The sequence below is a fragment of the Pogona vitticeps genome, chromosome 1, assembly GCF_051106095.1.
Source record: "Pogona vitticeps strain Pit_001003342236 chromosome 1, PviZW2.1, whole genome shotgun sequence".
Lineage (NCBI taxonomy): Eukaryota > Metazoa > Chordata > Lepidosauria > Squamata > Agamidae > Pogona > Pogona vitticeps.
Genome location: NC_135783.1, coordinates 273,620,428 through 273,648,407, shown reverse-complemented (window position 1 = coordinate 273,648,407; position 27,980 = coordinate 273,620,428). Strand labels below are relative to the sequence as shown.

The 27,980-nt window shown below is 42.7% G+C and overlaps 1 protein-coding gene across 7 annotated transcripts in view; it reads left to right on the top strand.

Moving 5' to 3' along the window:
• Positions 1-27,980, top strand: part of METTL15 (methyltransferase 15, mitochondrial 12S rRNA N4-cytidine) — a 137,893-nt gene that overhangs the window by 9,226 nt on the left and 100,687 nt on the right. The window contains exon 2 of one of the 7 annotated variants that reach the window (XM_078382949.1): positions 22-27,968. The exons of 5 other annotated variants lie outside the window; for them this stretch is intronic. In XM_078382949.1, coding sequence (XP_078239075.1) covers positions 25,375-27,483 — 2,109 coding nt within the window. In that variant the 5' untranslated portion in view covers positions 22-25,374 and the 3' untranslated portion in view covers positions 27,484-27,968. Of the gene's footprint in view, positions 1-21; positions 27,969-27,980 lie in introns of those variants that run through there. One more of the 7 variants, XM_078382953.1, reaches the window with a different exon arrangement.

The window sequence follows — 27,980 nt, the reverse complement described above, 5'->3', positions numbered from 1 at the left end:
TATCTGTGATTTGGTTTCCAGGAGACAAACCTTGTTTCTTCCTATCATCTTCAAGGTGGTTCCCACCAGTTTTCTACTTGTGCTGAAGAGAGCTTGCAGCTTCTACTAAGAAAGAGAACAGCATGATGCTTGGTCTGCCTGCTGAGAACCGTGCTGTGTATGCACCCGATCTCATTTTCCTGTGATACTAAGTTAGCTTACTGTTCCCACTATGTATCGCATAACAAATGATAGTATTTCAGGAGCCTATTTAAGGCACTACATTATAATAAAAAAAGATGCAATGTTGTTGGGTGACTCAGCTTGTAAATGACGCTGTGTACACTTTCCCTCTGTATTACTCCATTAGTCTTTGCACTTCTTTGCCAAAACTAGTCACAAGAAAGTAATCTAAGACCTCTGAATGAGATGCTGGTCTCAGAAATAGTGATAGAAGTAGTTTCATGCTCTTCCTAGTATTAACTATCTTTATAAATATTTGAGTACTGGTTTGCACAGCATGATTCAGAGTTTTGGTTCCCTACTGCACTAGATGGTAGCAAGGCATTAAGCTTGTGTCAGGAACGTGCCACATAAGCCATTCTTATAGCAAGAATTAGAAAGTATGTATTTATTTAAGTTGTCTAGATATAAATTGGTCAATTAAAAAAAGGCTTAATTATGGTGTATGTAAAGCTTTTGTTCAAAATGAATTTCCTGTATCTCAGTATTTATAGTTTGCAATCATTGTCAGTGTATGAAAATTCTGGTATCAGTCTTTCAAATCATGGAATATAAAATAACTGTTCATGGGTTGGGTTCAGAATTTTATAAGTGGGAACTCTACCATCTGGCTGATCCCAGAGATGGAGAAATAATTTCTTCTGAGTCCCCTTTCTCCCCTACCATCCCCTGTGCCTCCAATAATATATTACAGGAATGTGAGGAGCCTCCTTAAGTACTATCTGGTGCTGAAGGCTGCAAATGGGAGGAAGAACCAACATCAGTTGTTGCTTCCTCCTCTAGTGGGGAGGCTTTGTTGGATCCTGGTTTCCTCCACTAACAGAGTAATTCATTCATTCATTTTTATTATTTATATCCTGTTTTTATCCCCTAAAGAAGCCAGAGCAGCTCGCAGTATCAAATCTGGGGACATAAAGCCTCCCCGAACAGTTGGAAAGCCTTACAAGTACACTCAGATGTTATCTGGGCAATGACATAAAGCCAGCCAATTTTTCACTTCCAGAAGCATTGTGCTGTAACCTTACTGATGAGCAAAATGATTGAGCGGTCCTTTTAAGGACCATAAATGACAATAATTTCTATTAATATGAAGGGTGTCTCTTTGTCTAAAGAGGAACTCTTAGATTCAGTTTGCCGTAAATGGAAATCTGACATCCTTTGTGTCCAAGAAACTTGCAGAGGAAGTGATCAGTGTCGACCAAAAGTTCGTTCAGTGTGTCTAGTTGCTGACAGGCTCTGCAGTATGGAAATGTAATTTTTGTAAGACTAGGTATAATTCACTCAGCAGACTTAACTGAAGAAGACAGTGTAGAAATCTTGACAGCTGAATTGGCTGCATGTATAGTAACTTCATTTTATAAACCACCTAATATACCAATCTGCTTTAAGAAGCTGTCTAATGCGGAAAACCAAAACACCTACTTTCTGTTTGGAGATTTCAACAGTCATGGCAACATTTGGGGCTATGAACATGATGACGAAAATGGCAAAAGTGTTATAAAATAGCCAGAAGTCCATTTAATGTGAGTTATCAATTATCCTAAACTACCTAGTTCATTTAACAGCAGCAGAGAGGCTACAATCTATATGTAATTTTTGTTAGTGAGCCTATAGCTCAACAGTGCCTTAAGAGTGTAAGTGATCTAATCCAGAACACTCAGCACAGACCCATTCGATGCCAGATCTCCTTAGCCATTCTCAGATCTACTCAGCCATTTGACCTCAATCTATGCCATTCTGTAGGAGGGATAATTTTAAAAAAGCCAAATGGGAAAAATTTACAGTAATGCTAGGTGCAGCTGTGTTTCAGATTGCATCTCAACCAGAAAACTATGATCAATCTGTAACTTCCATTTTGGAATATTCTTATGCCTCCATGCTAGGAGAGTGCTGGACCAACTACATCCTGACTCTCAGTCTGGAAATGCATGGCCAGTACTTAGATTATTTTTCACATTTTGAAGACAATTTTTAGTGAATATACAGTAAAAGCTGGGGAAAATTTGATCTTGACATTTGCAGAAAAGAACTTGCTGGATAGACACTGTAACAGAGCTTAACATAGCAAGAAGGAACTATAAACATTGGAGACTACTGAAAAGACTAAACAACAATCCAAACAAAAGGACACTGTATGCAAATATTACTCCCAACCAAATAGCTCACGAACTGCTGCTGGCTGGGAAAACCAACCAATGCAATGGATATTGAGAATGAATCCAATTAAGTTTCTATTTCCTTCATATTTATAGAGGAAGCTGTTCTATTTCCTTCATATTCATAGAGGAAGCTGTAGGAATAACAAAACAGCAGGATCTATATGAATTGAGCAAATAAACATTTTGGCCAAAACACAAAAGAATGACTCCTTCAACTCTTTAATAACTGCAAGACAACATATTCCAAAAATACGGTGAAAGACTAAAGTACAGTAATCGCTATATTGAACTCAGGCAATGAACCTTCAGACCCAAAAGGTACAGGCCTTTACTGTGTCGCTTATGCAAAGTCCCATAACATGTTTTATTGGCTTGTCACCCTTTCCTTCATAGCTACAGTATTATGTTTCTGGTGACTCAGCTCTGAAGGCTTGCCTTTAAAATGGCTTCCAGTAGCTTGATTATTTCTGAGGTAATCTCTAGATCCTCTCTTCCTGTCGTCCCACACTTTCCTGCCAATTTTTACCTCAGAGAATCTGGGGTTCCTTATCTCATTTATAGAATCAGCAGTTTCACTTGCCTCCTGTACATTTTGAGGCGTTTTGTCTCTCACTAAATATCTTAAATCGCCAGATAAAACAGAATAAAACTGCTCTAGCCCTATTATATTTTTCATTTGTTCTAGAGACGTGACATTCTCCCGCTCCATCCATTTCTCCAAGGATTGAACTAATTTTGTCCCTAATTAGAAATACAATTCATCAGGCATTTTGGTCAGGGGGCAAAATTTTCATCACAGGTATTCTGCATTGATTCCATACCTTGAATAAACAAATTTTCTATAAGCCTTAAAGTTTCTGGCTTGATCTAGGGGCATTTGTGAATAGAGGTCAGCTAAATCCCCACTTATTTGAGATCTTGGCACAGTTATTAGTTCTTCCTTTCTCACATTCAAGTCCCAGCAAGCTCGCTCAAAGGAAATGATAAATGATTCTGGGCAGTCACCTTTTCCCCTTATACTGGGGAAATTTTTAAAAGTCTATTTTTGAGAAATTGGCCTCAACATTACTGTTATTATTGTAATTTTGAGATGCCAATTCTAATTGTCTCATTTGTAATTGAAAGCCCATCTCTTTTTGTCTTAATTCTGTTTGTCTATTTTTTCTTGTTCCATTGCCATTGCCATTTCTCTCTCTTTTAATTGCAATTACTGAGCTCTTAGTTTGAATTCTTGTTCCAACTTCCATTTTTCAAACTCCTGAGAGATTAAAACATTTCCACTCCCTGAGGCATCCTCATGAGTTTCCTCCTGTTCTACAGATATTTCCACAGGGACTCTATTTCCCTCCACTTCATGAGGTAAATCTTGAGGACCAGTTACCTTCATTACTATCCTTTTACTTCTTTTAGGAGGCATATGTATGTGTATTTATTTGGATAAGCTGGTTTATTTTGCAGAGAGGGATAGACAAGCCTCTGTTTAAAATACTGTTTCCTTTCTGAGTTACACTGTAGCTCTCTCTCAGCAGCTAAAGATTGCTACACTGTTTCTTCTGGCACCCTGCCAGCCACGCTGTTCTTTGGTCTGAGACACTCTATCTTCTTAGTTCCAGACACAAAACTATTTCAGATATTTTTTCCCCAAGCCTCTGCTTGTTCCTGTCACCTCAGATCCGTTTCTGACCCTGGCTTCCACCAGCGCTCCCTTAACTCTTGGAGCCTTGGATTCAAAGCTAGCCCAGTGGTCTTCCATATTTTGAGGTAACCTCAAACAGAATTTTTCCCTCAGAGTCTTTTCCTGTCTTAGTCTCCCCCCCCCCCCCCAAGATCTGTGTTCAGGAGCCCCACTACTAAGCTTTTCCACAAAAGCTCTAGTGAGTCACCCACTCCTTCATGACAGACCTTTCTCTGACTAATAGGTACCTTTGACTCAGAAAAATTCCCTTTTAATTTGGCTTTACTGGACTCTGTTCGTATCCCACTGCTGGTCACCACTTGCTTTATTTATTCACTTTAACCAGCTTATCTTTATTAGTTACAGTTCTCACACTTTCTCTGACTATCTCTCTTTGCTCTTCAACTTCTCTCCTTCACACCTCACACTCTCCTTCTCTAACTCACTGACTGAATAATCCCCCCTTCCCATCCTCTCATAGGCTCCTGCAAATGAACTCCAGCTATGAGTGACAGGAGTGACATGGGCATTCATCACAGTCACCATTCTACTTCAAAATCAAGAATTGTCTGTTGATTTTCAAAGGAGGCACAGTTGCTGGAGAAATCAAAGGAACAGTGTAACTCAGGGTAGTTTCCTAGCAATATTACTTTTAACATTTACACAAATGATCAACCAAGATTCACATACTTCAGGAATTTCATCTGTGCCAGTGATCTTTGCTTGACAGTCCAGGGGAACACCTTTGAGGCCATCAATCACCAGCTAATCTCTGCTCTAGATCTTTCCTTATAAAAACAACCAGCTGAAATCAAACCCTTTAAAACACAGGTCTGTGCCTTCCACTTAAAGAACAGAGAAGCAGAGAGAAAGCTCCAAGTTAGGTGGAAAGCAAAATTTTATAACATTGTTCTACTCCAAAGTATATGAGAGTCATTCTGGATTAAGCCTTGACCTACAAAAGACATTTTCAAAACACTAAATAGAAAGTTGCCGCCAGAATTAACATACAGTGGTGCCTTGCATAGTGACAATAATCCGTGCAGCAAAAAATCGCTGCAAAGCGATTTCGTCGCTATGCAAAATAAAAAAGCCCATAGATTAAAACCTGTTTAATGCGTTCCTATGGGCTAAAAACTTACATTTAAGCGAAAATCCTCCATATGGCGGCCATTTTGGGTGCCTGGTAAGCAAGGAATCCGCCCCTAAACACAGCGGGTGGCCATGTTTTTTACCCGGTGGCCATTTTGGAACTGGCGATCAGCTGTTTTAAAATCATCGTTTTGCGATGATTGGTAAGCGAGGCAGGGTACCGATCATCGCAAAGCGAAAAAAACCCATTCAGACAATCGCAAAATCCTCATCGCTATGCGATTTTGTCGTTAAACGGGGTGCCCGTTAAGCGAGGCACCACTGTACTTAGGAAACTGGCTGGATCAAGCTGAGGTACACAGTCACAAACCATGAGAACAGCTTTGTCCCTGTGCTATTGCACAGCAGAATATGCTAGTGCCACATGATATGAATCAGCACATGCGAAACAAGTGGGTATAGCTCTTAATTAATCATGCAAGATTATTACTCGCTGTCTGAAACCTATCGTTATTGAAGAAGTCTATTATTTGGATGGCATTGCCCCGCCAGAAGTACGTCAAGAGGTGCTAACAAATAATGAACAAAATGAGGTAATACAGCACCAAACTCAACCACTTCACCAATCCCCTAAATGATGGCTAAAAATTAGGAAAGGCTTTTGGCACGCTTCTCAGGCTCTAAATAGTAAACCAGATGAGGGTAAACTGAACCTCTGGAGAACAAAAACACACCTTGTTGAATGGATGAATGCTGAAGAGTATCTCCCACCAGGACAAGACTCTAGCTGGACCAATCAGGACAGATGTTGCATCATCTTTGAGCCAGCCCTCCCAAGTCACTGTGACTCAGCATGTTGAAATAGGGCCTTCTTGGCTGTTGGCCCCCAACTTTGGAATGCCCTCCCTGTAGAGATCCGCCTGGCTCCAACACTCTTGGCTTTTCGGCGCCAGGCAAAGACCTTTCTGTTTAGCCAGCATTTTAATTAAACAGTATTCCCTAGCTGGCCACATGCGCAGCAGGACTTATTAATTTTAATGTTTTAAGAATTGTTTTAATATATGATATTTTATACAGTGGTGCCCCGCATAGTGACGTTAATCCATTCCAGGATTAACGTCGCTATCCGGATTCTTCGCAATGTGTTCCTATTGGGGAAAAACTCACCGGTAAGCGAAGAATCCCCCAACTGGGCGGTGCTTGCTTCCGAGCGCCGGTGGTGGATGCTTCCCCGGAGGTTGCTCTGAAGCCTGCTTCAGAGCGACCTCCGGGGAAGCGTCCACCACAGGGTCTCGGAAGCACCCCCCGGTCAGCTGGGGGGAAATGGGGCCTGTGGGGAAAAATCGCAAAGCGATTTTTCCCCATAGGAAACATAGCAAAATCCGCATTGCTATGCGGATTCGTCATTAAACGGGGCACTCGTTATATGAGGCACCACTGTATTGTCTTTTAAAATGTTTTTAATGTTTTTAAGTTTTAATGTTGTACGCTGCCCAGAAGCCACTAGTAATGGTGCGGCTAAAAATATTGTAAATAAATAAATAAGTAAATAAATAAATAAATAAATAAATAAATAAATAAATAAATAAATAAATAAATAAATAAGTTTTCTAGACTCACAAGGAGAGTATGGCTTAATAAGAAGCTGACAGCATATACCAAGATCCAGGTCTATAGAACCTGTGTCCTGAGCACACTCCTGTACTGCAGTGAGTCCTGGACCCTTTGTGCACAGCAGGAGAGGAAGCTGAACATGTTCCATATGCATTGTCTCTGACACATTTTTGGTATCACCTGGCAGGACAAAGTTCCAAATAGAGTAGTCCTAGAACGAGCTGGAATTTTCAGCATGTATACATAACTGAAACAGTGACGTCTACGTTGGCTTGGGCATGTTGTGAGAATGGCTGATGGTCAGATTCCAAAAGGTCTCCTGTATGGAGAATTAGTACAGGGAAACCGCCCCAGAAGAAGACCACAGCTGCAATACAATGATATCTGCAAGTGGAATCTGAAGGTCTTAGGAATGGACCTCTACAGATGGGAAACCCTGACATCTGAGTGTTCAGCCTAGAGGCAAGCTTTGCATCACGGCCTCTTCCTATTTGAAGAGACCCTTGTCCAGCAGGCTGAGGTGAAGGGGCAGCCCTGAAAGCAGTAAAATCAGGGAGCTGGACAGGGGACAGATTGTATTTGTCTTCATATGGAAGGGATTGTCACCCTCGAATTGGCCTTCTCAGCCACACAATATGCTGTTCCAAGTCCTCCATAAAGAGCACGTTATCATAGTCTCTCAAGACTGAAGGATGCCTAATCAATCAAACAATCATCTTTGTTGGTTTGGTTTATTTATCTGAGTACTCCAGGAAGAAAATAACATATACTACTGCTGGATGTTAAACAAAATGGGCAAAGTGTGGCTCTCTGGATGTTGATACATGGAATTTTCAGCATTCCTCATCAGGTTTTGCAGCTTAAGACAGATTAGACTCAACAATATCTGGAGGGTTATGGTTTGGTCACTCCTGAAACAAAATAAAAAATTATATTGTGCATCTAGACTGAATAGTGTTGTTGGAAGATGGCACTGGCCTGGTTTGTGTGTGAAAGTCTGTGTAATCTACTTGTTTCAGACAAAAAGACCTGGCAAATTGCCATTTTTATTCAAGATAGTGGTTCTCATGAATATCCAGTACAACTTGCTTCTTGGTGTAGAAAGCTATCTCTAACCTTAATGTTGTGCCAGCAAATTTGTTTGTTAACCAAGATGGTATTCCACAGCATGAGGTTACATTTTGAGGTCTTGCCCTCTCTTGTCTGCAGGGTACAAGAGGAAATTCTGGAACAGGGTAGCTCCAGCCATAAGCAGTCAAACAGTTGGGAAATCATTTAGTAGCAGGTAGGATAAACCAAACGCAGGAGCAGCTTAGACAGCCTGGGGCCCATGGTGTGCTCAGATAGCTGAGCACTCAAATGAACCTCATATTGGCAGAAGGACAATAAGAAAGTGGCAATCGTATCTTCCCTTGGCTGATACCCATTGTTCCTAATATTGTTATTATTAGTTTTAGTTATATGACACATTTCTCTCAACAAGGGACCCAACTACAGTACCATTTGATACTAATAATATATTTATTTGGGGCAGAGCTGAGAGAATAAGTAGTTGTATAAATCCACCCTAAGTAAATGATATCACACAAGTCATTGAGGAAGTAGCAATATTTAATTAAGGCTTTTCCAACCAGATGCCCTCTGGTTGGCCTTCTTAACCACTAGCCACGTTGTGTGGAGCTGACAGGCATGCAAGTCCAAAACATTTGAACAGCATAGGACAGGGGAAATATGACATAATTAAATTTTAATAATTTTTATTTATTTATTTATTAAATGTATACCCCGCCCATCTAGACTGATGTCTACTCTGGGTGGCTAACAATAATAGATAGAATAAAAATAATATAATAAATAAAAAACAACAGTAGTAATATAGTTCAAGATGGGAAAAAATATTCAAGTGATGACAGGAGAAAAAGCCTGCCTAAAGAGCCAGGTCTTAAGTTTGCTCTTAAAAATACCCTGCGAGGGAGTGAGACAGATCTCTGGGGGCAGACTGTTCCAAAGGTGAGGGGCCACTGCTGAGAAGGTCCAGTTTCTTGTTCTTTCTCTTTGGGCCTCCCTCGGCGTTAGGCCCCTCAGCCGCCTTTCCTGGCTGGAATGAGTGATTCAGGTAGATCTAGGTGGAAGGAGGCGTTCTGCTAGATATTGAGGTCGTAAACTGTTTATGGCTTTATATGTCATCATTGACACTTTGAAATCAATGCGGAAACGAACAGGAAGCCAATGCAAGGCAACCAGAGTCAGTGAAATGTACAGTGGTGCCTCACACAATGATGTTAATTGGTTCCAAAAAAATCAACGTTGTGTGAAACATCGTTCTGTGAAATACCATTTCCTATAGGAATGCATTGAAAACCGGTTAATCCATTCCAATTGGAACGGATTGCCGTCTTTAAGTGAAAAAACCCATAGGAAACATCGTTGAGTGAAACAATGTTTCCTGCATTGGAATGTATTGAAGCCGACTCAATACATTTCAATGGCTTTGCAAAGTCCTTTTTCGCTCCTGTAAAAGTGCCTTACAATGTTTGGAACAGGTTTTAAATGCTTGCAATCGTTAGCCCACCTCCTGAACCCTATGCAAACTTAATTTGGTGTTGTTCTGAGTCTTTGTTAATTTTTGGTGATTTTTTGTTTTCCCTATTTAAATGCATTGAACTGTCCATTCAATTGATTTAAATGGGGAAAATAAAAAAATCACCACAAATTAATGAAAACTCAGAACAAAACCAAATTAAGTTTGCACATGTTTCACAAGGTGCACTATGGAATCCAAGCATTTAAAACAGGTTTCAAACATTTTAAGACACTTTTAAATGAGCAAAAAGGGACATCGTTAAGTGAAATTCCCCCATAGAGAACATCGTTAAACGATGGGGGAAATTCCTCAAAAAAACCCATCGCTGTGTGAATTCATCGTTGTATGAAACAATCGTTGTGCGAGGCACCACTGTACTGATATTTTCTCATTCCACTGAGAAGTCTGGCCTTTTGAAGCTTCCACATCAGTCTCAAAGGTAGCCCCACATAGGGTGCATTACAGTAGTCTAATCTTGAGACTACAAGTGCATGGGCCAGAGTGGTGAGTGCCCCAACATCAAGATAGGGACGCAGCTGGGCAATCCGCCAGAGATGGAAATAGGCAGAGAGGACCACTGACGCCACCTGGGCTTCCATGGTGAGCGCCGGATCCAGATGGACCCCCAAGCTGCGAACCTCACTCTTTGCAGTGAGAGTCACTCTCCCCAAAGAGAGGCAGTTCCCAAACTACCGATGGAGGGGGCACCCACCTTCAGCCTCAGTCCATTCTCCTGCACCCATTGCAGTACAGCCTCCAGGCAGCACTGAAGGGACGGAACAGTATCCACTGTTGTTGGAGAAAAGGCGATGTAGAGCTGGGTGTCATCAGCGTATTGATGACACAAAGCTCCACACCCCACCCAGCGGCTTCATATAGATATTAAACAGCATTGGGGAGATGATTGAGCTCTGCGGAACCCCACAATTGAGTCTCCACGGGACCAAAACGCTCTCCCCAAGCTGTACTCTCTGAGGACGATCCTCCAAGAAGGATCGGAACCAGGCAAGCGCCAGGCCACCGATTACCAACTCAGAGAGCCTCCCCATGAGGATACTGTGGTCGAGGAGGACCAACAAATATATTTTGGCCTCCCTCAGCAGGTCATAAAACAGGGCTACCAATGCCATTTCCATACTGTGGTACAGCCTGTAGCCTGACTGGAATGGATCCAGGGCATTGGTTTCATCCAAAAGAGCCTGGAGCTGGTCAGCCACCACCCTCTCTAACACTTTGCTGAGGAAATAAACATTGGCAACGGGCCTATAATTGCCAATGCTGTCCGCCACCAAACGTGGTTTCTTCCTTATGGGCCTGATGAGTGTCTCCTTGAGGGCAATGGGAACCTTGCCCTCCTGGAAAGACACTTTAATTATGCCGTGGCCAAATGTATAAGAGCCACATTTTAAAACTGTCAAAAAACAAAAAGCCTAATAAAATAATAATTCTGGTTGATCAACTTACATAATATTTATTTATAAGGAATGTGTTTCTGTGCCGTTTGAAGTTGGTAGCTACATTTTTTCCCTGCATAGCATTTTAAATATCATTATGGTAAAGCAAATCTGGAGTGGTGAAGGCAGGGAGATCAGAGCTGTCCAAACAGTTCTAGAAATTGTCTTGACACAGTCACAATTATGAAAACATCAAAATATTACTATGCAGCATAGCACTACTCATAAGTATAACACTGCAGTTAGGTGTTCAGAATACAGTCTTACGCATGTTTGCTCCAAACTTTGTTACACTGAATTGAAAACAGTATGCCCCTGAGTAAGTGTAAAAGATTGTAGCCTTAGGCTGCAATTCGTTGCACACTTAACTGAGATGAAACTCCACTAAATACAATGGGATACTTAAACTTTGAGCAAAATTGCAAAGGATTGTGCTGTGCATGGTGTCATCAATTTATTTGTAGTTTGATATTGGGATGTATTTATAGTTCCTTTTCAAGGTAGAAGGCTGAAAACATATTTCTCAGTTTGTTCTTTTCCCAATTCATTGTTGAATCAACTCTCAATAAATGAATGGTAGTAATAATGATGAAGGTACTCATAATAATGATTTAAAATTTTTTCTAATACTTAAATACTGCAGAATCATAGCAGCATCTTTGTAGTTTCTGAGGGGAGTTGTCTCAAAGGAATTTGGCCAGATGACATCTCTGGATACGTCACTGGTCTTCTTGTATCTGTCAGTTGGTCTGGATGTTCATATTGCACTTTAAATGTCTTGCAACAGTATCTACGTACAATAATTTTAAAAGGAAATTGCTTAGTTCTCCCATTTGAGTGTATTTAATACAATGAGATTTGCATGAGCATTTTTTGTGGAATACTCCTTGACTTATATTTCTGTAAATACATTTGCAGGAATCATCTTGTGTGATTAATAGTACACTTTAGTAGCTATTAGTCCTCTTACTGTAAACATATTTCATAAGCTTTTCGGGTACAGGAAATTGTGTAATAAATATAATGAGACTTCCCTACATTATTTTAATTGTGCCAAACTTGTTTTTAAGGAAACCTGGAAATCCTCATGTACTGATGGAAAGTCATTCATGAAAATAAATATGCTAATACAGTGTGTAGGGGTGGAATTCAGTGGTGTATATCCACTGGATCCCACTTTTTCTATCAGAATCAGTTACTCCTCCTTCACTTCTGTAGCTGCCTATGTAGCTTGAAAATCTGCTCTGGAGGGCTCAGAAAATTACTGGAAGATGTTTTGCGGCCCTAGGAAGGGGTACAGCAAGAAGAGAAGAGAAAGAAAAATCACAGTTCCTCTGGTATTGGACACCAAAATACATTGTTGGATTATGGTTTGTTTGTTCGTTTGTTTATTACACCAGGCCACTCTCAGCGGCTAACGACAAAATAAACAACACAATATCAAAACACGATAAAAATAAAATAATACATATATCAAAAAAAATATGATAACCAGCGGGATAAATTAAAACGGATGGCTATGAAGATGGTAAAAAGGATGATGAAAGGGTGGTAACAAGGATGGTAAAAGGATGGTAAAAGGGAGGCTGAGATCTCAAAAATTTAATGCTCAGGGAAAGCCTGATGGAAGAGCCATTTTCAGTGCTCATTTGAACCCATCCAGCGAGGGTGCCAGATGAATCTTCACAGGTAGATTGTTCTATAGGCAGGGGGCGACTGCCAAGAAGGCGTGGTTTCTTGTTCTTTCCCTCCAGGCCTCCTTTGGGGTCAAGGCCCTCAACCACCCTGCCTGTGAAGAATGGGTATCACAGACAGTTCTGCCTGGGAGCGGGCATTCTGATACGTACCATTCTGATAGGTCCTAAACTGTTTAGGGCTTTGAATGTTATCACCATAATCTTGACGTTGATGTGGAAACAAACTGCTAGCCAATGAAGAGCGGCCCGAATGGGGGAGGTATGCTGGAATTTCATCACCCCAGTTATTAATCTAGCTGTTGAATTTTGGACCAGTTGAAGTCTCCGCATTAACCTCAAGGGTAGCCCCACGTAGAGAGCATTGCAGTAGTCTATTCTTGAGCTGACGAGTGCATGAATCAGTGTCGTGAGCACCCCTGCGTCTAGATAGGGACAAAGCTGGGCAATCCGCTGAAGATGGAAATGGGCTGCCCGGACCACAGATGTCACCTGGGTTTCCATGGTGAGATACGGGTCCAGGCAGATGCCCAAGCTGCAAACCTTACTCTTTGTGGGAAGTGTCACTCCCCCAAAGGAGAGGGAGTTTCCCAACCCGCTGACACCAGGACTGCCCACGCTCAAGATTTCCGTCTTGTCCGAATTCAACCTCAGTTCATTTGCCCCCATCCACTCCAGAATGGTTCCCAAGCAGCATTCAAGGGATGGAACAGCATCCACTGTTGTTGGGAAAAAAGAGAAGTAGAGCTGGGTGTCATCAGTATACTGATGACACCAAGCCCCACAACTCCGGATGACCTCACCCAGCTGCCCATACAGATATTAAATAGCATTGGCGAGATGATCGACCCCTGCGGAACCCCACAATTGAGGATCCATGGGGTGGAAGTCATCTTGCCAAGCTGCACTCTTTGGGGATGGTCCAAGAAGGAATGGAGCCATGCCAAAGCAAGGCCACTTATCCCCAAATCAGCCGCCCCAGGAGGATACTATGTTCAAAGGTCGTTGAGATACAGTGGGGTCTTGACTTGAGAACTTAATCTGTATTGGAAGGCGGTTCTCAAGTCAATAAGTCTGCAAGTCAAGTCTCCATTGACCTACAGTGCATTGAAAACCGATTAATCCCGTAACAGGCTGTTTTTGTTCCATTTTGGTTTTTTTCTGGTCTGTAAGTCAAATCTCAGTCTGCAAGTCAAACCTAAATTTTGCGGCCAGAGAAGTCTGTAACTCAAAAAGTCTGTAAGTCAAGCCGTCTGTAAGTCAAGGGTCCACTGTATCGAGGAGGACCAACAAGGACATATTGCCCCTGTTGGCCTCCCTCAGGAGGTCATCTTGCAGGGTGACCAGTGCTGTTTCTGTAGCATGCCACAGCCTGAAGCCCGACTGCAATGGATCAAGGGCATCCGTTTCCTCCAGGAGGGCCTGTAGCTGATCGGCCACTACCCTCTTGACCACTTTACTCAGGAAAGAAACTTGTTTAGGAAAACAGTGATGGGACAGATGAAATAGACATATAAAACTATGCATGAATAGGGGGATGTAGACAGTCCTAGGATTGGGGTATAATGTGAAACTGGCAAGAGGATCATGGTAGGCAAAGGACATATATCTTCACTTAGCTTGCAATTAATCTATGAGGTTTGATGCCTCAAAATATGGCATAGGGTACTATTTGTTTTTCATGAGTCTTGTAGCACGGTGGTTAAATTGCAGTACTGCAGTGGAGACTCTGCTCGTGACCTGAGTTTGATCCTGCCATATTCAGGTAGCCGGCTAAAGGTTGATTGAGCCTTCCATCCTTTCAATGTCAGTAATTTGAGTACCCGGTTTGCTGGAGCGGGGTGGTGTTTAGCTTGGATAATTAAATTGTAAACTGGCCAGAGAGAGCTTCAAGCACTCTCTCTCTGTGTATATAAACATCAGATTTTGCTTTTTGTATTTGTTTATTTGTTTGATATCTGACCCACCTTTCTCTCATTAGTTTAGATAGCTTCACATGTGAATTAGACAAAATTACTTTTCCTTGATGCTGAATGGTAGCTGCTCAAAGGAAGAGCAGGAAATGTGATTGTGTTCATGTTTGGCTTCTGGGCGTCCTCTAGATAACTAGCTACTGTGAGACATGGGCCACTGAGCTAGAAGGAGTATTGTGTAGAGATTATGGAGCTCACTGAAAATTATGATGATGCTGTGAAAGCACCTCTCTAGTTTGAACAAGATGTGGCACCATTTCTCTCATACTTAAAGCTTTGAAAATAAAATAATGGCCATAATCCTGTTGCTTGGCATATTAAGTCAGATTTGAGTGGCCTATTCTCCATTGAATCAGTGGGATTTTAGCAAATCACCTCCTCCATAAGTTCTGTGGACTCAAATGGTCCTACTTACTTTAGCATGGTAAGTCACAGTTAGAGTAGGCCCATAGGCCCAACTATGAAGTTGACTAAGTAAATCACCATTGATTCAGTGGATCTACTCTAGAATGTTTTACTATGCTAAGCAACAGGATTTTGATCAGTATTTATATTCAGTTGTTTAAACGGGGGTAATGTCAACAATAGCAGCAATGTTACTTGGTGGTTACAATTAAAGGGAGGAGATTTGATACAACAAGAACAAGACAAAAGGTTTTGTTGCAGTTGTATTACTAAGAAATCTTTGGAAATACATGGGAAGGAGTGAATGAAAAAAGACAGAAGGGCATGACAGCTCCTTTCTTGTTAAATGTGATTTAGATCTGAAAACAAAACACCTTTAATGTAAAAGAACAATTAAAACACATTGCCTAAAAGACAAAATACTTCCGTGGAATTGTCAATCAGTAATCTGAGCTGACAACTGTGCTTTAATTAAATTTGAGACTGTTACCAATTAGTCTATAGCACTACAGGCTTCAAGCTGCCTATGACTCAGTGGGCTGACTCATCCAGCAAAAACTTTTCTTACTAAAGAAATATCCAAGCACCTACAAAGATGAAAGATCAAAAGAAAAGCAACTTCTTTCCATACTGACCTTCTTTCCAAAATCCTTCTATTAAATTTCAATTATAAGAAATGTACAATGTATCTCCTACCCTGGCCTAGTAATAAAGAATAAATAATTCCTCTTTATTAGCTGATGTCTTAATTATTTTAGTTGTAGTTAATATTTTGGTTTGTACAAAATGAAGTTCAGTAATTAATAAATGTGGCATATATAGCTTGCTAAAATTTTCAATTTTCTAATCATAACTTCTATAATTGAAGGTAATCCTTATACTAAGGAAAGTGATAGATTACTAACTTCATCAGTACATTTCTATTTAAATCTTATTGAACCTCTCTAACTGCCTTTTTTATACATGCTCGATGACTCAACTACTTTTCATCACAAAATATTAAAAAAGAGACAAAGTTTCAGAACAAAAAATATCATTCTTAACCTGAACCTGTGCCTCATTAGATTACCATATATTACATTGGCAGAACTCCACTGTTGTTCTAGTGTACTGATCTTTCTCCCCCTCTGCTCCATTGTGCTATTCTGTGTTGCTCAAAAAATCTGCTTCAGAGGGGTCTTTAGCTTCCTACCACCCCCAACAGAATTTGAGAATTCAAGATATTTATGAGAAGAAAGGGATATTGGTATTTCCTTAGTACTGCTGATAGAAGCAATGGAATCAGTAGGACAGCACAGTTGGGTCAGGGCTACCATCAATAACAAGTCAGACATCATTTTGCCTAAAAAGCAGAGGGATGTTATTTGATAGATCTGTTCTGTCTGAAAGCCTTTCGCTTGTCAGAGAAATACATGCCTTTAATTGATCAAAGTGCTTGGATTGATTTTTCTTTTTATTAAAATACATTTTATTGGTTTTTCTAACTTACCTACATTTGGTTCATGCTTATCAAACATGTTACATGGGTTGCTTACAATTATTTGTTTTTTTGTGCCTTGGTGTCTTCCCAGTTGTCCCCCCCCCAAATTCCACACATCTTCTGATTATTCATGTATGTATTTTAGTATACAATATTGTCTATTATCATAATATTATTCTCATAGTAAACAAAGTTTTCAAACTCCTCTAATAACATACATAATAAAAGTAATTCCAGTTCCAAATCTATATAATTTGAGGTAATTTAACCGACAGACTTTGTAATTTATACCAATGATAACTGAGTAAGTTCTTAACACATAGTAAATATTATCTAGAGCATCTTATACAGATTTTCTTTGTATAGTTGTTTAGCCATTTCTACCTCCCCATTTTCTATCCTGTCTATAACAATATCATATCTAATGCATGTTCATTATGTACTATTTGTTTACCCCAATCTTATATATAGCTTCAATTTACCTTAAAAAAACAACAACACATTACAGTATGTCTTTACCCTGATTAGTGCTCTCTTATTTCAGTTTAATTCTCTTTTAAAATATATAAAATATGTCCCTTTGCAATTTCAAAGTTAGGCATATACATGCTTTCCAATATTGAGGGCCACCTTCCTATTTTCCCCCTTTTCAACTTTCTGTGTAATTCCTTCCCTAAATCTTTTTTCAATTTTTGTTTTTGTCTTTCTAATCATTCTAAAGGACGTGGTGGCGCTGTGGGTTAAACCGCAGAAGCCTCTGTGCTGCAAGGTCAGAAGACCTGCAGTCGTAAGATCAAATCCACGCGACGGAGTGAGCTCCCCGTCGCTAGTCCCAGCTCCCGCCAACCTAGCAGTTCGAAAGCATGCAAATGCAAGTAGATAAATAGGTACCACCACGGTGGGAAGGTAACAGCGTTCCGTTCTAGTCGCGCTGGCCACATGACCACGGAAGATTGTCTTCAGACAAATGCTAGCTCTGTGGGTTGGAAATGGAGATGAACATCGCCCCCTAGAGTTGGACATGACTGGACAAATTGTCAAGGGGAACCTTTACTTTTACCTTTTCTAAACATTCTGCCATCTTCTGTGTCCTCTGAGGCCATTTTATGCATTTGATTTACCTCCAATAAATCTTTATACACTTGGTCTATCACCAATAGATCTTCCAGGCTATTTTTAATTGATTCTTATTTTATTTTATTTATATCCCGCCTATCTAGTCGATTAAGACCACTCTAGGCAGCTGATTCTGCTGATTTTCTTCCCTTATTTTCCCTTAAGACTGTCCTCAACTCCACTAGGTTTTTCCCATTAATTTCTTCCAGCCCTTCTTTTGGTTGGCATACACCACTGGTTCTTAACCTTTGTTACTCAGATGTTTTTGGACTGCAACTCCCAGAAGCCTTCACCATCAGCTCTGCTGGCTGGGGTTTCTGGGAGTTGCAGTTCAAAAACACCTGAGTAACAAAGGTTAAGAACCACTGGCATACACCATTCACCGCCCTCTCATTCTCTTGTTCATTATTTCCTGTCTCCTGTTGACTATAATTCTTCTTCAACTATGGTGTGAATAATTTTGCCTGTTCATTGTGGGATCTCACTATTTCTAAGATTGCTTAAAGGGTAAATTTTGTTTCCTCCCAAAATTGTCCTTGTTGTGTCATTATGTTCCAATTGTCAAAAAATTGTATTCCAAGTTAAAGTTTGTCCATATGCTTAAAGTAATCAATCTAGTTCCATTAATCTTGAATCTAGTCTCCAACGTAGATAATTTTCCCCGCCTAAAGGCTCAAGATCCCATCCAGGATACAGTTTATAAGTTCCACTTTGGCTCAGTTAGGCTTTCTCAGGTTAGTTTGTCTGTAGTTCAGTTCCGTCCTCAAAAAGAAAGGAAGTTCCAAACAGTCATAGAACATCCAAGGCCATTGATTCTAGACATTTTGCCAGTGCCTTAGATAGCTGTTGCACATAGCATAAACAGATTTTGTTTTCCAAATTTCTTATCAGTAGTGTTTTCAGGAAAAAAATTCTTGTTTTAATACCGAACTTCCTTCCTTTTTAAGTATAATTAAGTGTCCAATTAATGCCTAATTTATTTTCTTTGTGTCTCCCTCCATCTCTTCCTCTCCCCAGCTTCTCCGCAGCTCAATCAATGATGATGGAGAGCTATGAGATGCTATTTCTGCCATAGAAATTGTCTTGTTGAGGGATAGTAAATAGATACAGTTTTAAAAGATGTTTCTCACCTCTTTGTAACACAATGTTAATTAGGCTGCTTTATCGCTTCTTCATACCCAGCTGCCGACGACTTGCTAGCAAGCTAGTTCAGCTGCTTGTTTCCACCCGCAGGTCGATTTGGGGAGTTTCCTGGATCAAACGTGGGTAACCACCATTCCCCCGTGATCAACAGGCTTCTCCCCTGTTTCACCACCTCTTCGGGATGGTTTTAACTCCCTGGGGGTCCCAAACAGGTCAGAATTCAGCTCAGGAGACAGAGCCCCGTCCTCCTGCTCTTTTTGGCGCAGCATGAAGCCGGAAGTCCCAGATTGATTTTTCTGGTTACATTGAGTTACTTGTTCAATAGTCTTCAGTTGTGGTTTGTGTAGAAGAATTGATTACTTTTTCAAAATATTTTTCTTTATTAAAGAATATATTAAAAATGCAAAACAAATAAAAAAACCTTTATTACATACATACATCAGTGCCACCTTCTACCAGGACCATTTGAAGACATGATACATTTCATTTATGATGCCCCATCCCCATTCCAAAACTGCATTGATTCTTTTGAAGGTGCATGACCCTTCCCTTTAATTAATACATAGTCAATGGAAATACCTCAAATATGTTGGAAAATAAAGCAAATATTTAAAAATATTATTGCTTATCAAACCCTTTTTGACCTTAATATCACAAGTTAGTTTATCATTAATAGCTGTATTCAATTGCTCTTTATACTAGTAATTTAACTGAAATTCCAGGTTTTAGCTGGTTTTTTACTGCTGGTGACAGTAAATTTGTTACCAAGTCTTTTACTGTCCCAATTCCATTATTCTGTATCAAATCCAGTGCTATAGTTGCATTGGACTCTATATTTAGCTCCAATATTTCATTAATTTCTTTTAAAAACACCCTCCAAAATTTCATTAGATTGTTACCTTTCCACCAAATATGAAAATAAGTACCTATTTATTTGTAAACCTGCTGTTTCTCCAAATTCCTTTTAATTCATTTTCACTCAATCGATTGTCCTACCTGGGTCTTCTGTTGTTAATAATGTATAAATGACAAAAACAATTTTAGTTCTATCTTTAAAACTTATACCATTAATTAGATTAGCTTTTTCTAATTGTTGTTGTTTAGTCATTAAGTAGTGTCCGACTCTTCGTGACCCATGGACCACAGCACGCCAGGCGCTCCTGTCTTCCACTACCTCCTGGAGTTTGGTCAAATTCATGTTGGTAGCTTCTATGACACTGTCCAAACCATCTTATCCTCTGTCGTCCCCTTCTCCTCTTGCCCTCACACTTTCCCAGCATCAGGGTCTTTTCCAAGGAGTCTTCTCTTCTCATGAGATGGCCAAAGTATTGGAGCCTCAGCTTCAAGATCTGTCCTTCCAGTGAGCACTCAGGGTTGATTTCCTTATCACCCAGCTCCACTCCTACCGAGGGATCCTTCAGAATGCTGGGGTGTGTGCTGGTGATCTCCAAGATCAACTACAGTAACACTCCTTATATGAGGTTTCCCTTGAGGTTTATCTGGAGACTGCAGCAGGTTTAGAATGCAGTCAGAAGGCTGGTGGTGGTTGTAAGTAAATTTTATCATATCTGTCTAGTCCTGGCTTGTCTGCAGTGGTTATCTGTGCCGTCCTGAGTTAAGTTCATGGTTTTGGTACTCAGTTATAAAGCCCTTCATTATTTGGGACCCAGTTACTTGGCGGAGTGTCTTTCTCCAGGATCATCTACCTAATCCACCAGATCCTCCCAGGCCATGCTCCTCCAGGGGACCATGCCAAAGGAGACCAGGAAAACAGCAACTGGAAACGGCGCCTTCTTGGCTGTGACACCAACTCTTTGGAACCAGCTCGCAGTTGAGGTGTGCCTGGCCTCCTCCCTGCCAACCTTTAAGAGGATGCTGAAGATGTTGCTCTTCAGAGAGACTTTTGATTGCAACTTCATACAAATTTTTGTTTCATGCCCTGCTAATTTATAATAAAAATGTTACACCATCCAGGTTTTGAATCTGTTATGATTTTATTGCTATGATTTCTATGTTCTTTTCCTTGGCTTTGTTTCTCTGATTTCATTGACTGTTACAGTGGTGTCTCAACTTACGACTCTCCTGACATGCGACCATTTTGAGTTGCAACCAGTTCCAGCTGCAACATTTTGTTTCAAATTGTAGCCGGAGCTTCGAGTTGTGATCAAAAGAGGCAGGTGGAAAAGGTGGGGAATTAAAGTTAGAGGGCTTCTTTGTAGCTCTTTCGCCCCAACGGTTAGAGTGTGTGCGTTGGAGGAGGCTTGGGACAGCCTGGTGCTGCTTTCTACTTCTGAGTAAGTACATTTACAGGGTTTTGCAGTGGGTTTGGTTTGGGGGGGGGGTGTTATGTTTCTGTGTTGTGATTTTTTTGTGTGTGTTTTTATGTGTTTATTTTTCAGCCCCAGCCCTTCCAATGGGGCTTGCTGTGTTGTTTATTTTTTGTTATTATTTTTTTTTAAAGCCCCAGCGACAGAACTTGCTGTGTGCTTTATTTTTTGTGTTTTTTTAAAGCCCCAGTGATGAAGCTTGCTGTGTGCTTTGTGTGTGTGTGTGTGTTTCTTTTTCGTGGTCTCTGTGAATGAACACATATGGGTATTGTCTGCAGCTGCGCTGACTCTCTCGGAAGATTCTAGAGTTAAAAGTAACAATTTTATGGTGTGATCCTCCATGAGGTATATGCTCCTCCCATCCACCATCTTCCTCAGTTCCTTTTTTCCGCCAAGCTGAACGGTTCTCAGGAAACTAGAGCGCTTCGCTTTTGCCTTTAGGCTATCTTTTCTAGGCTCTTTGAGCTTTTGTTGCAGTTTATTACACTAGTGAAGTGATCCTCCTAGCCTTTTGTTAGCCTAGATTGGCTTCCCGCTGGTTTTTCTTCCCCCCTCCTTTCTCCTTCCCCTTCCCTTTTTCCTGTTTGCCTCCTCAATTTGTCTCGCATGGCCTCACCGTTGCCTTTCAAGCACTGTACAACATGTGCGAACAAAATCGCACTCTCAGACGGTCACAAACAGTGTCTTTTTTGTCTGGGTGAGGAGCACCAGACCCATTTGTGCCCTGCTTGCAAAAAACTTACCAAGCCGACACTTAAGCAGAGACTCTAAAAGACTCAGATCTTACCTGTGGCAAACGGCCATGAACCCCCCTGCTACATCCTCAGAGGCGGCTAGATCTCCCGCTCTCTCAGCGGACCGAATTCCAGCAGGTCAATCTACTTCTGACTCCATTTCCGTGCTACCAGCTAAGGACACTGTTGAGAAAGTAAAGTCATCTGGTAAGCACAACATGCCTTCCTCTGGGAAAGCTCGGGCACCCGATGTGGGCCCGAAAAAAAAACCAAAACCTACTTCCAAGAGGCCCAGGAGGGAGAAGCCTCCTGCTGTGGAGCCCCTTCTACCCTCTCTACCTTCTCCCATTCTCGAGGAGTCCTCGAGGGAAGCCCCCTATCTAATCTTGGATGGAGATGAGCCCCATGAACCAGTGAGTCCTTCTTCGATTCCCCTCAGTACTCCGAGCATTCGCCTCAATGCGGCTGCGACACAGTCCAGCCCAGCCTCAGCCCATTCCAACCCCGAATCAGGGCGGGCAGTTGAAAGCTCGGCATCAGAACCGGAGGCTCCCCGTTCTCCTCCGCGAAAGAAAACGGAGAAACGAAAGCACACTTTCCCGCCGAGGCCCGTCGCGCCCCAGGGCGATTTCTGCCACTTTCTGATGGCACCTTTCCAGTGCTTTGACCCCTATATCTGGCAGTCCTTCTATGATCGGTACCAGCCCGATCAGGCTAAGCGCCCCCAACTGACGCCGGATCCCCCTTTGGCAGCCCCTTCCATGGATCTGCATCGGTCCCATACGATGGCTCCTGGTACAGCGGCCCTGTCACTCTCGCCGCGCCCCATTGCATCATCTGAACCGGCCGCGAGACTTGCTACGGTCCTTTCAGTCCCAATTTCACACCCTACCCCGGCGCCAGACCCGATTCCCTCTCGGGATCATTTCGAGACTTTACCGACACAGCGGCACCAAGCCCCACCAACTGAGGGCCTTGCTCAGTCTGACTACCCTTCCTCCCCAGGGTCACCAGCTTCTACAGAGCCACAGCACTCCAAATCCTCTCATGAGCCCGAACTGCCTCCTCCACCCCCCGATATGAGGGGCAGTCACACCTCGTCTTCTTCAGACGATTTTTCCTCTTACACCCACTTGGTGTTCCAGATGGCACAAGCCCTAAATCTCAATGCAGAACAGCCTCCGCCCGTTGACGTCGACCCAGTGTTTGATGACATCGACCAAGAACGGGTTGCTCCGTTGAGCTTGCCCTTTAATAAGTCTATCCTTCGACTCATTAAGGACACCTGGGGAAAAACCCCTTCCACTATGCAGATTTCTCGCCGTACTGATGGCCTTTACAGGACCTATGGCGTTGAGGCTGAATTCCTGACCAGGCATCCAGTGCCAAATTCCATCATCGTGGAATCGAGTCAAGCTCGAGCTCATGCCAAGGCCAAACCTATTTTACCAATAAGGACAGCAAAAAGTTGGACACGTTGTCCAAATGAATCTACTCCCTGCAAGCCTTTCTGCTTCAGAGCATCAGCTACCAAGCAACCATGGGTGCTTTCCAGCGTTATCTCTGGAACCAAGTCCTTCCATTGCTAGATGCAATTCCCGAACCTGTCAGGCCTGACCTCATTAACATCCATGTCCAGGCCATTCACCTGGCTAAATATCAGAGGATTGCGGCCCGACACGCCGCCAAAGAGGCTGCCAAAACTCTGGTGACCTCCATCTCCATCCATCGCCATGCCTGGCTCAAATCCTCGACAATTTCGGACGACACCAAGTCCAGGATTGAGGACCTACCTTTTGATGGTGTCGGCCTCTTTAACCAATCGACCGATGACACCATGGAGGACTTTCATAAGAAACGCAAAACTGCGCGTTCATACTCGGTCCAACCGTCTACCTCTTATCAATGACCGTTTTATCTTTCAGGTCAGTTCTACCCCAATCAATACCAATTTCAACGGTTTCAGCCTTATAAGCAATACCGCCCGCAACAAACTGACAGATCGCTGCCGGCGCCGCAGCCTCTTATGGCATCATACAAGCAACAGTCCCTTCTGCGTCAGCGACAGTCCTTTCGTAAAGGACAACAAAAGGGTAAGCAGTATTAACATTCGTCCCAGTCACCCTCTTCTCAGGCCCCCTCTGAACTCTACCAGGCTGGCCCCCTTCTTCCACCGTTGGCAGGCCATTACTTCTGACAAATGGGTTCTGTCCATAATAGTACATGGATACCTCATAGAGTTTTCCACTTTACCCCCTTTGGGTTTTAACCGTTGTGGTAAAAGCGTTCCTTAGAACTGCCTTTACACGAGACAGAGAGGGATCCGGAATGATCCGTCCCTCTTGACAGCAAAATCGGGTCCTGTAATTTTGCCCTAGGCGACTTCTCACTCCTTCACCCAAGTCTGTCTCGATTTTAAATAAACAATCTGGAAGGTCTGCTCTTCCTTTTTTATTACTTTAGGACCCTAATTTGGTAGCTTAAACGCGGCCAGATCAAATAATATATTTTTAAAGTAGCCAATTTTACCATAGTAGCTGTGGTCTAAACAAGGAGCCAACTTACAGACAAATTGTCTTTTTATCTTTTATTAAAACAAGATAGCATTCAAACAAACATATTAAAGCATAATAACGTCATTAACTATTTCCAATACCCCAGCCTTCACCACCAGATATTTCCTCTATAAAACGAAAACAATAGACAGTCTAGCTATATCTTAAATTAACATTCTTACGCAGTCTTCAAATTAAAGTTCTGCCAGATGCATCTCTCTCCGTGTGTCGTCTCTGGCTGTCGTGCAAGCAAACTCTCCCCCATCTCTCTTCTCAGTCCTTCTTCTGTCTCTTCGCCCATCTTTCTTAAATTAAGCTGTTGTGTCCTTGTCCGTTGGAGTTTTGATAAGATAAGGGTCATCTTGTTCTTCTTTACTTTTTTTTTCTTCTGCTGGAAAAAGAACTGACCTTGTACAATTTTTTCTTCCTAATTAACACCTGGACATCAGTCAGCTTCTAGTTGTTTCGTTGCTGTTATGAAACAAAATCCATCTCTATTCTACTTTTACAATTTTCATAATCAAATTCATGACATCCGTTACACCTCGTACTCCTCTACCCTGCAAGACAAGGTTACCAAGCTCATCCAAAAGAACGCCATTTCTCCAGTCCCACCATTGCACTCTTACAAAGGCTTCTACTCCAAGTACTTTACTTTCCCTAAAAAGGACAGGGGACTTCGTCCTATCTCGGACCCGCTTCATTTTTCCCCACAAGTTCCGCATGCTCACACTGGACTCTATTATTCCTTTACTTTCGCAGGGAGACTGGTTCATAATCATCAACCTGCAAGATGCATATTTTCACATCTCTATTCATCCGGATCATTGGAAATTCCTTTGGTTCCACTTCAACGGCATTGCCTACCAGTTCCCTGCACTCCCATTCGGGCTCTCTACTGCCTCCCGGACTTTCAAAAAGTGCATGGCACCGGTAGCCGCCTTCCTCCGGCTCCACGGCATAAACATTATCCCTACATCAATGACTGGCTTATCATGGCGGCATCGTACCACGACACCATACGAGCCCGGGACATGACACTTCTCACCCTGCATACCCTCGGTCTCAGGGTCAACATCGAAAAATCACATCTGCTCCCAAAACAAACAGCAAAGTTCATTGGAATAGAGAGAGATTCCCTCCGCGCATGAGCGTTCCTACCCCTCGAAAGAATCGCGAAAATCCAAAAAGCGTTTCACATGTTTCAAAATCAGCAGTTCGTCTCTGCGCATCATGCCCAGCATCTCCTTGGGCTCATGGCATTGACGACGGCTGTCGTCCAGCACGCCAGACTCAAAATGAGATCCCTGCAGGCCTGGTTCCTTTCCCTGTTCGATCCAGTCACGGACCCTCCATACTCTTTATTGAGGGTAACGCCAGAAGTGGCCTCCCAACTCGATTGGTGGACTTCCCCACACTATCTCCTCATCGGCAGGTCTTTCTCCCCGCTGCGACCGTCGATACAGGTCACAACCGATTCCAGCCCCACGGGCTGGGGAGCTCACTGCCAACAGCACAGGCTCCACGGGCTATGGTCAGCACAGGAGCTTCCGCTCCACATAAATCACCTGGAACTGCTAGCCATCATCAAAGCGTTCCATGCCTTTCTTCCCCTAATATGGAGCCAAGTAGTGCAGTTGGTGATGGACAACACCACCACACTCTTCTACGTCAACAAGCAAAGCGGCACACACTCCCCCTCTCTCCTCTACCTAGCTGTCGACCTTTGGGAGTGGTGCTATTCCAACCATGTCTTTCCCATTACCGTCCACATCTCCATGTACGACAACACCTTAGCGGACCGCCTCAGTCGGCTCCCAACACGGACACACGAATGGGCTCTGAGCAATGTCATATTCCGACGGCTGTGCCACAGATGGGGCACCCCTTCACTGGACCTTTTTGCTTCCGAAACCAACAAAAAATGTCCCCGATTCTGCTCCAGAGCAGGAAGAGAAACTGCCTCTCTCGGGGATGCGTTCCTCATGGACTGGTCCCAAGATCTTCTGTATGCATTCCCCCCGCTTCCCCTCATTCAGAGGGTCATTCTTTGCCTCCGGCACGACGGAGCCAACGCAATATTGATCGCCCCGTTCTGGCCTCGCCAGCCATGGTTCACTCACCTGGTCACGATGTCGTCGGACATGTTCCGTCTTCCTCTCCGTCCAGATCTTCTCTCGCTCGACCACGGCCTCGTCCTTCACCCCGATGTCGCCTCTCTCAGTCTTTCAGCCTGGAGGATACTCCCGAAGTGATGCAGGTCCTCCTTCGAGCCCGTAAACCTTCTACCACTCTCCTATATGAGAATAAGTGGAAATCCTTCCTGAAATACACTCATGACAACAGCTTACCTGCTGTACCCGTCTCCCTAAAGACTGTGCTTACTTACCTTCTTCACCTCTTCGAGTTTGGTCTCTCTCAATCTACAATGCGAGTCTACCTGTCAGCAATTATGGCTCACCAGCCAGACGACTCACCTTCTTCCAAGTTGTTTTCCCACCCAACTGTCAAAAAGTTTCTCAAGGGGCTTAACAACATGTGCCCCCTTCAGCAACGCATCACTCCCCAGTGGTCGCTGCAACTGGTTCTCAACACCCTTATACGACATCCTTTCGAACCGATGGCATGTATTGAGTTCAAGTTCCTCATCCTCAAAACGGCCTTCTTAGTCGCTATTACATCGGCCAAAAGAGCCAGCGAGCTCGCCGCCCTCCAGGCTGATCCTCCCTTTATTCAATTCCACTCTGATAAAGTGACTCTTTACTTTGATGTTTCATTTCTCCCTAAAGTGGTCTCCGACTTCCACCTCAATCAGCCCATCATACTTCTGTGCTTTTTCAAGTCCCCATCTTCGCCCCTGGAACATATGCTCCACACCCTCGATGTCAGACATGCTTTGGCCTTCTATGTCGAAAGGACTAAATCCATCAGGAAATCCAGCAAACTTTTCCTGTGTTTCCATGGCCCGAACAAGGGGCACCCAGCCTCTTCTCAATCCATAGCACGCTGGATAGTACAAAGTATTTCTCTGGCTTACAGTCTGTCGGAGAAAACTCCTCCACAGCATCTGACAGCTCATTCTGCCAGAGCGTTGTCCACCTCTACTGCCTTTCACTGTGGCACCGAGGTCCCTGACATCTGTCATGCTGCCACTTGGTCTACGCCGGCGACGTTCGTCAAACACTATTGGCTGGACGTCAGAGCATGCCAAGATGCTGCATTTGGCAGAGATGTCCTGTCATCCTTCTTACCGTGATGACCCACCAACCGGTAAGTGCAGCTTGCTAGTCACCCATATGTGTGCATTCACAGAGACCACGAAAAAGAGGTTACTTACCTGTAACCATGGTTCTTTGAGTGGTTCTCTGTAAATTCACACAACCCACCCATCCTTCCCCACTGTCCGTCACGGGTTAATTGGCTACTTACTTAATTGTTTCCTTTACACCCGGCGGATAAGTTTGGAACTGAGGAAGATGGTGGGTGGGAGGAGCATATATCTCATGGAGGATCACACCATAAAATTGTTACTTTTAGCTCTAGACTCTTCCGAGAGAGTCAGCGCAGGCGCAGACAATACCCATATGTGAATTCACAGAGAACCACTCAAAGAACCATGGTTACAGGTAAGTAACCTCTCTCTTTTTAAAGCCCCAGTGACTGAGCTTGCTGTGTGCTTTATTTTGGTTTTTTTTTTTTAAGCCCCAGTGATGGAGCTTGCTGTGTGCCTTATTTTTTGGTTTTTTGTTTGTT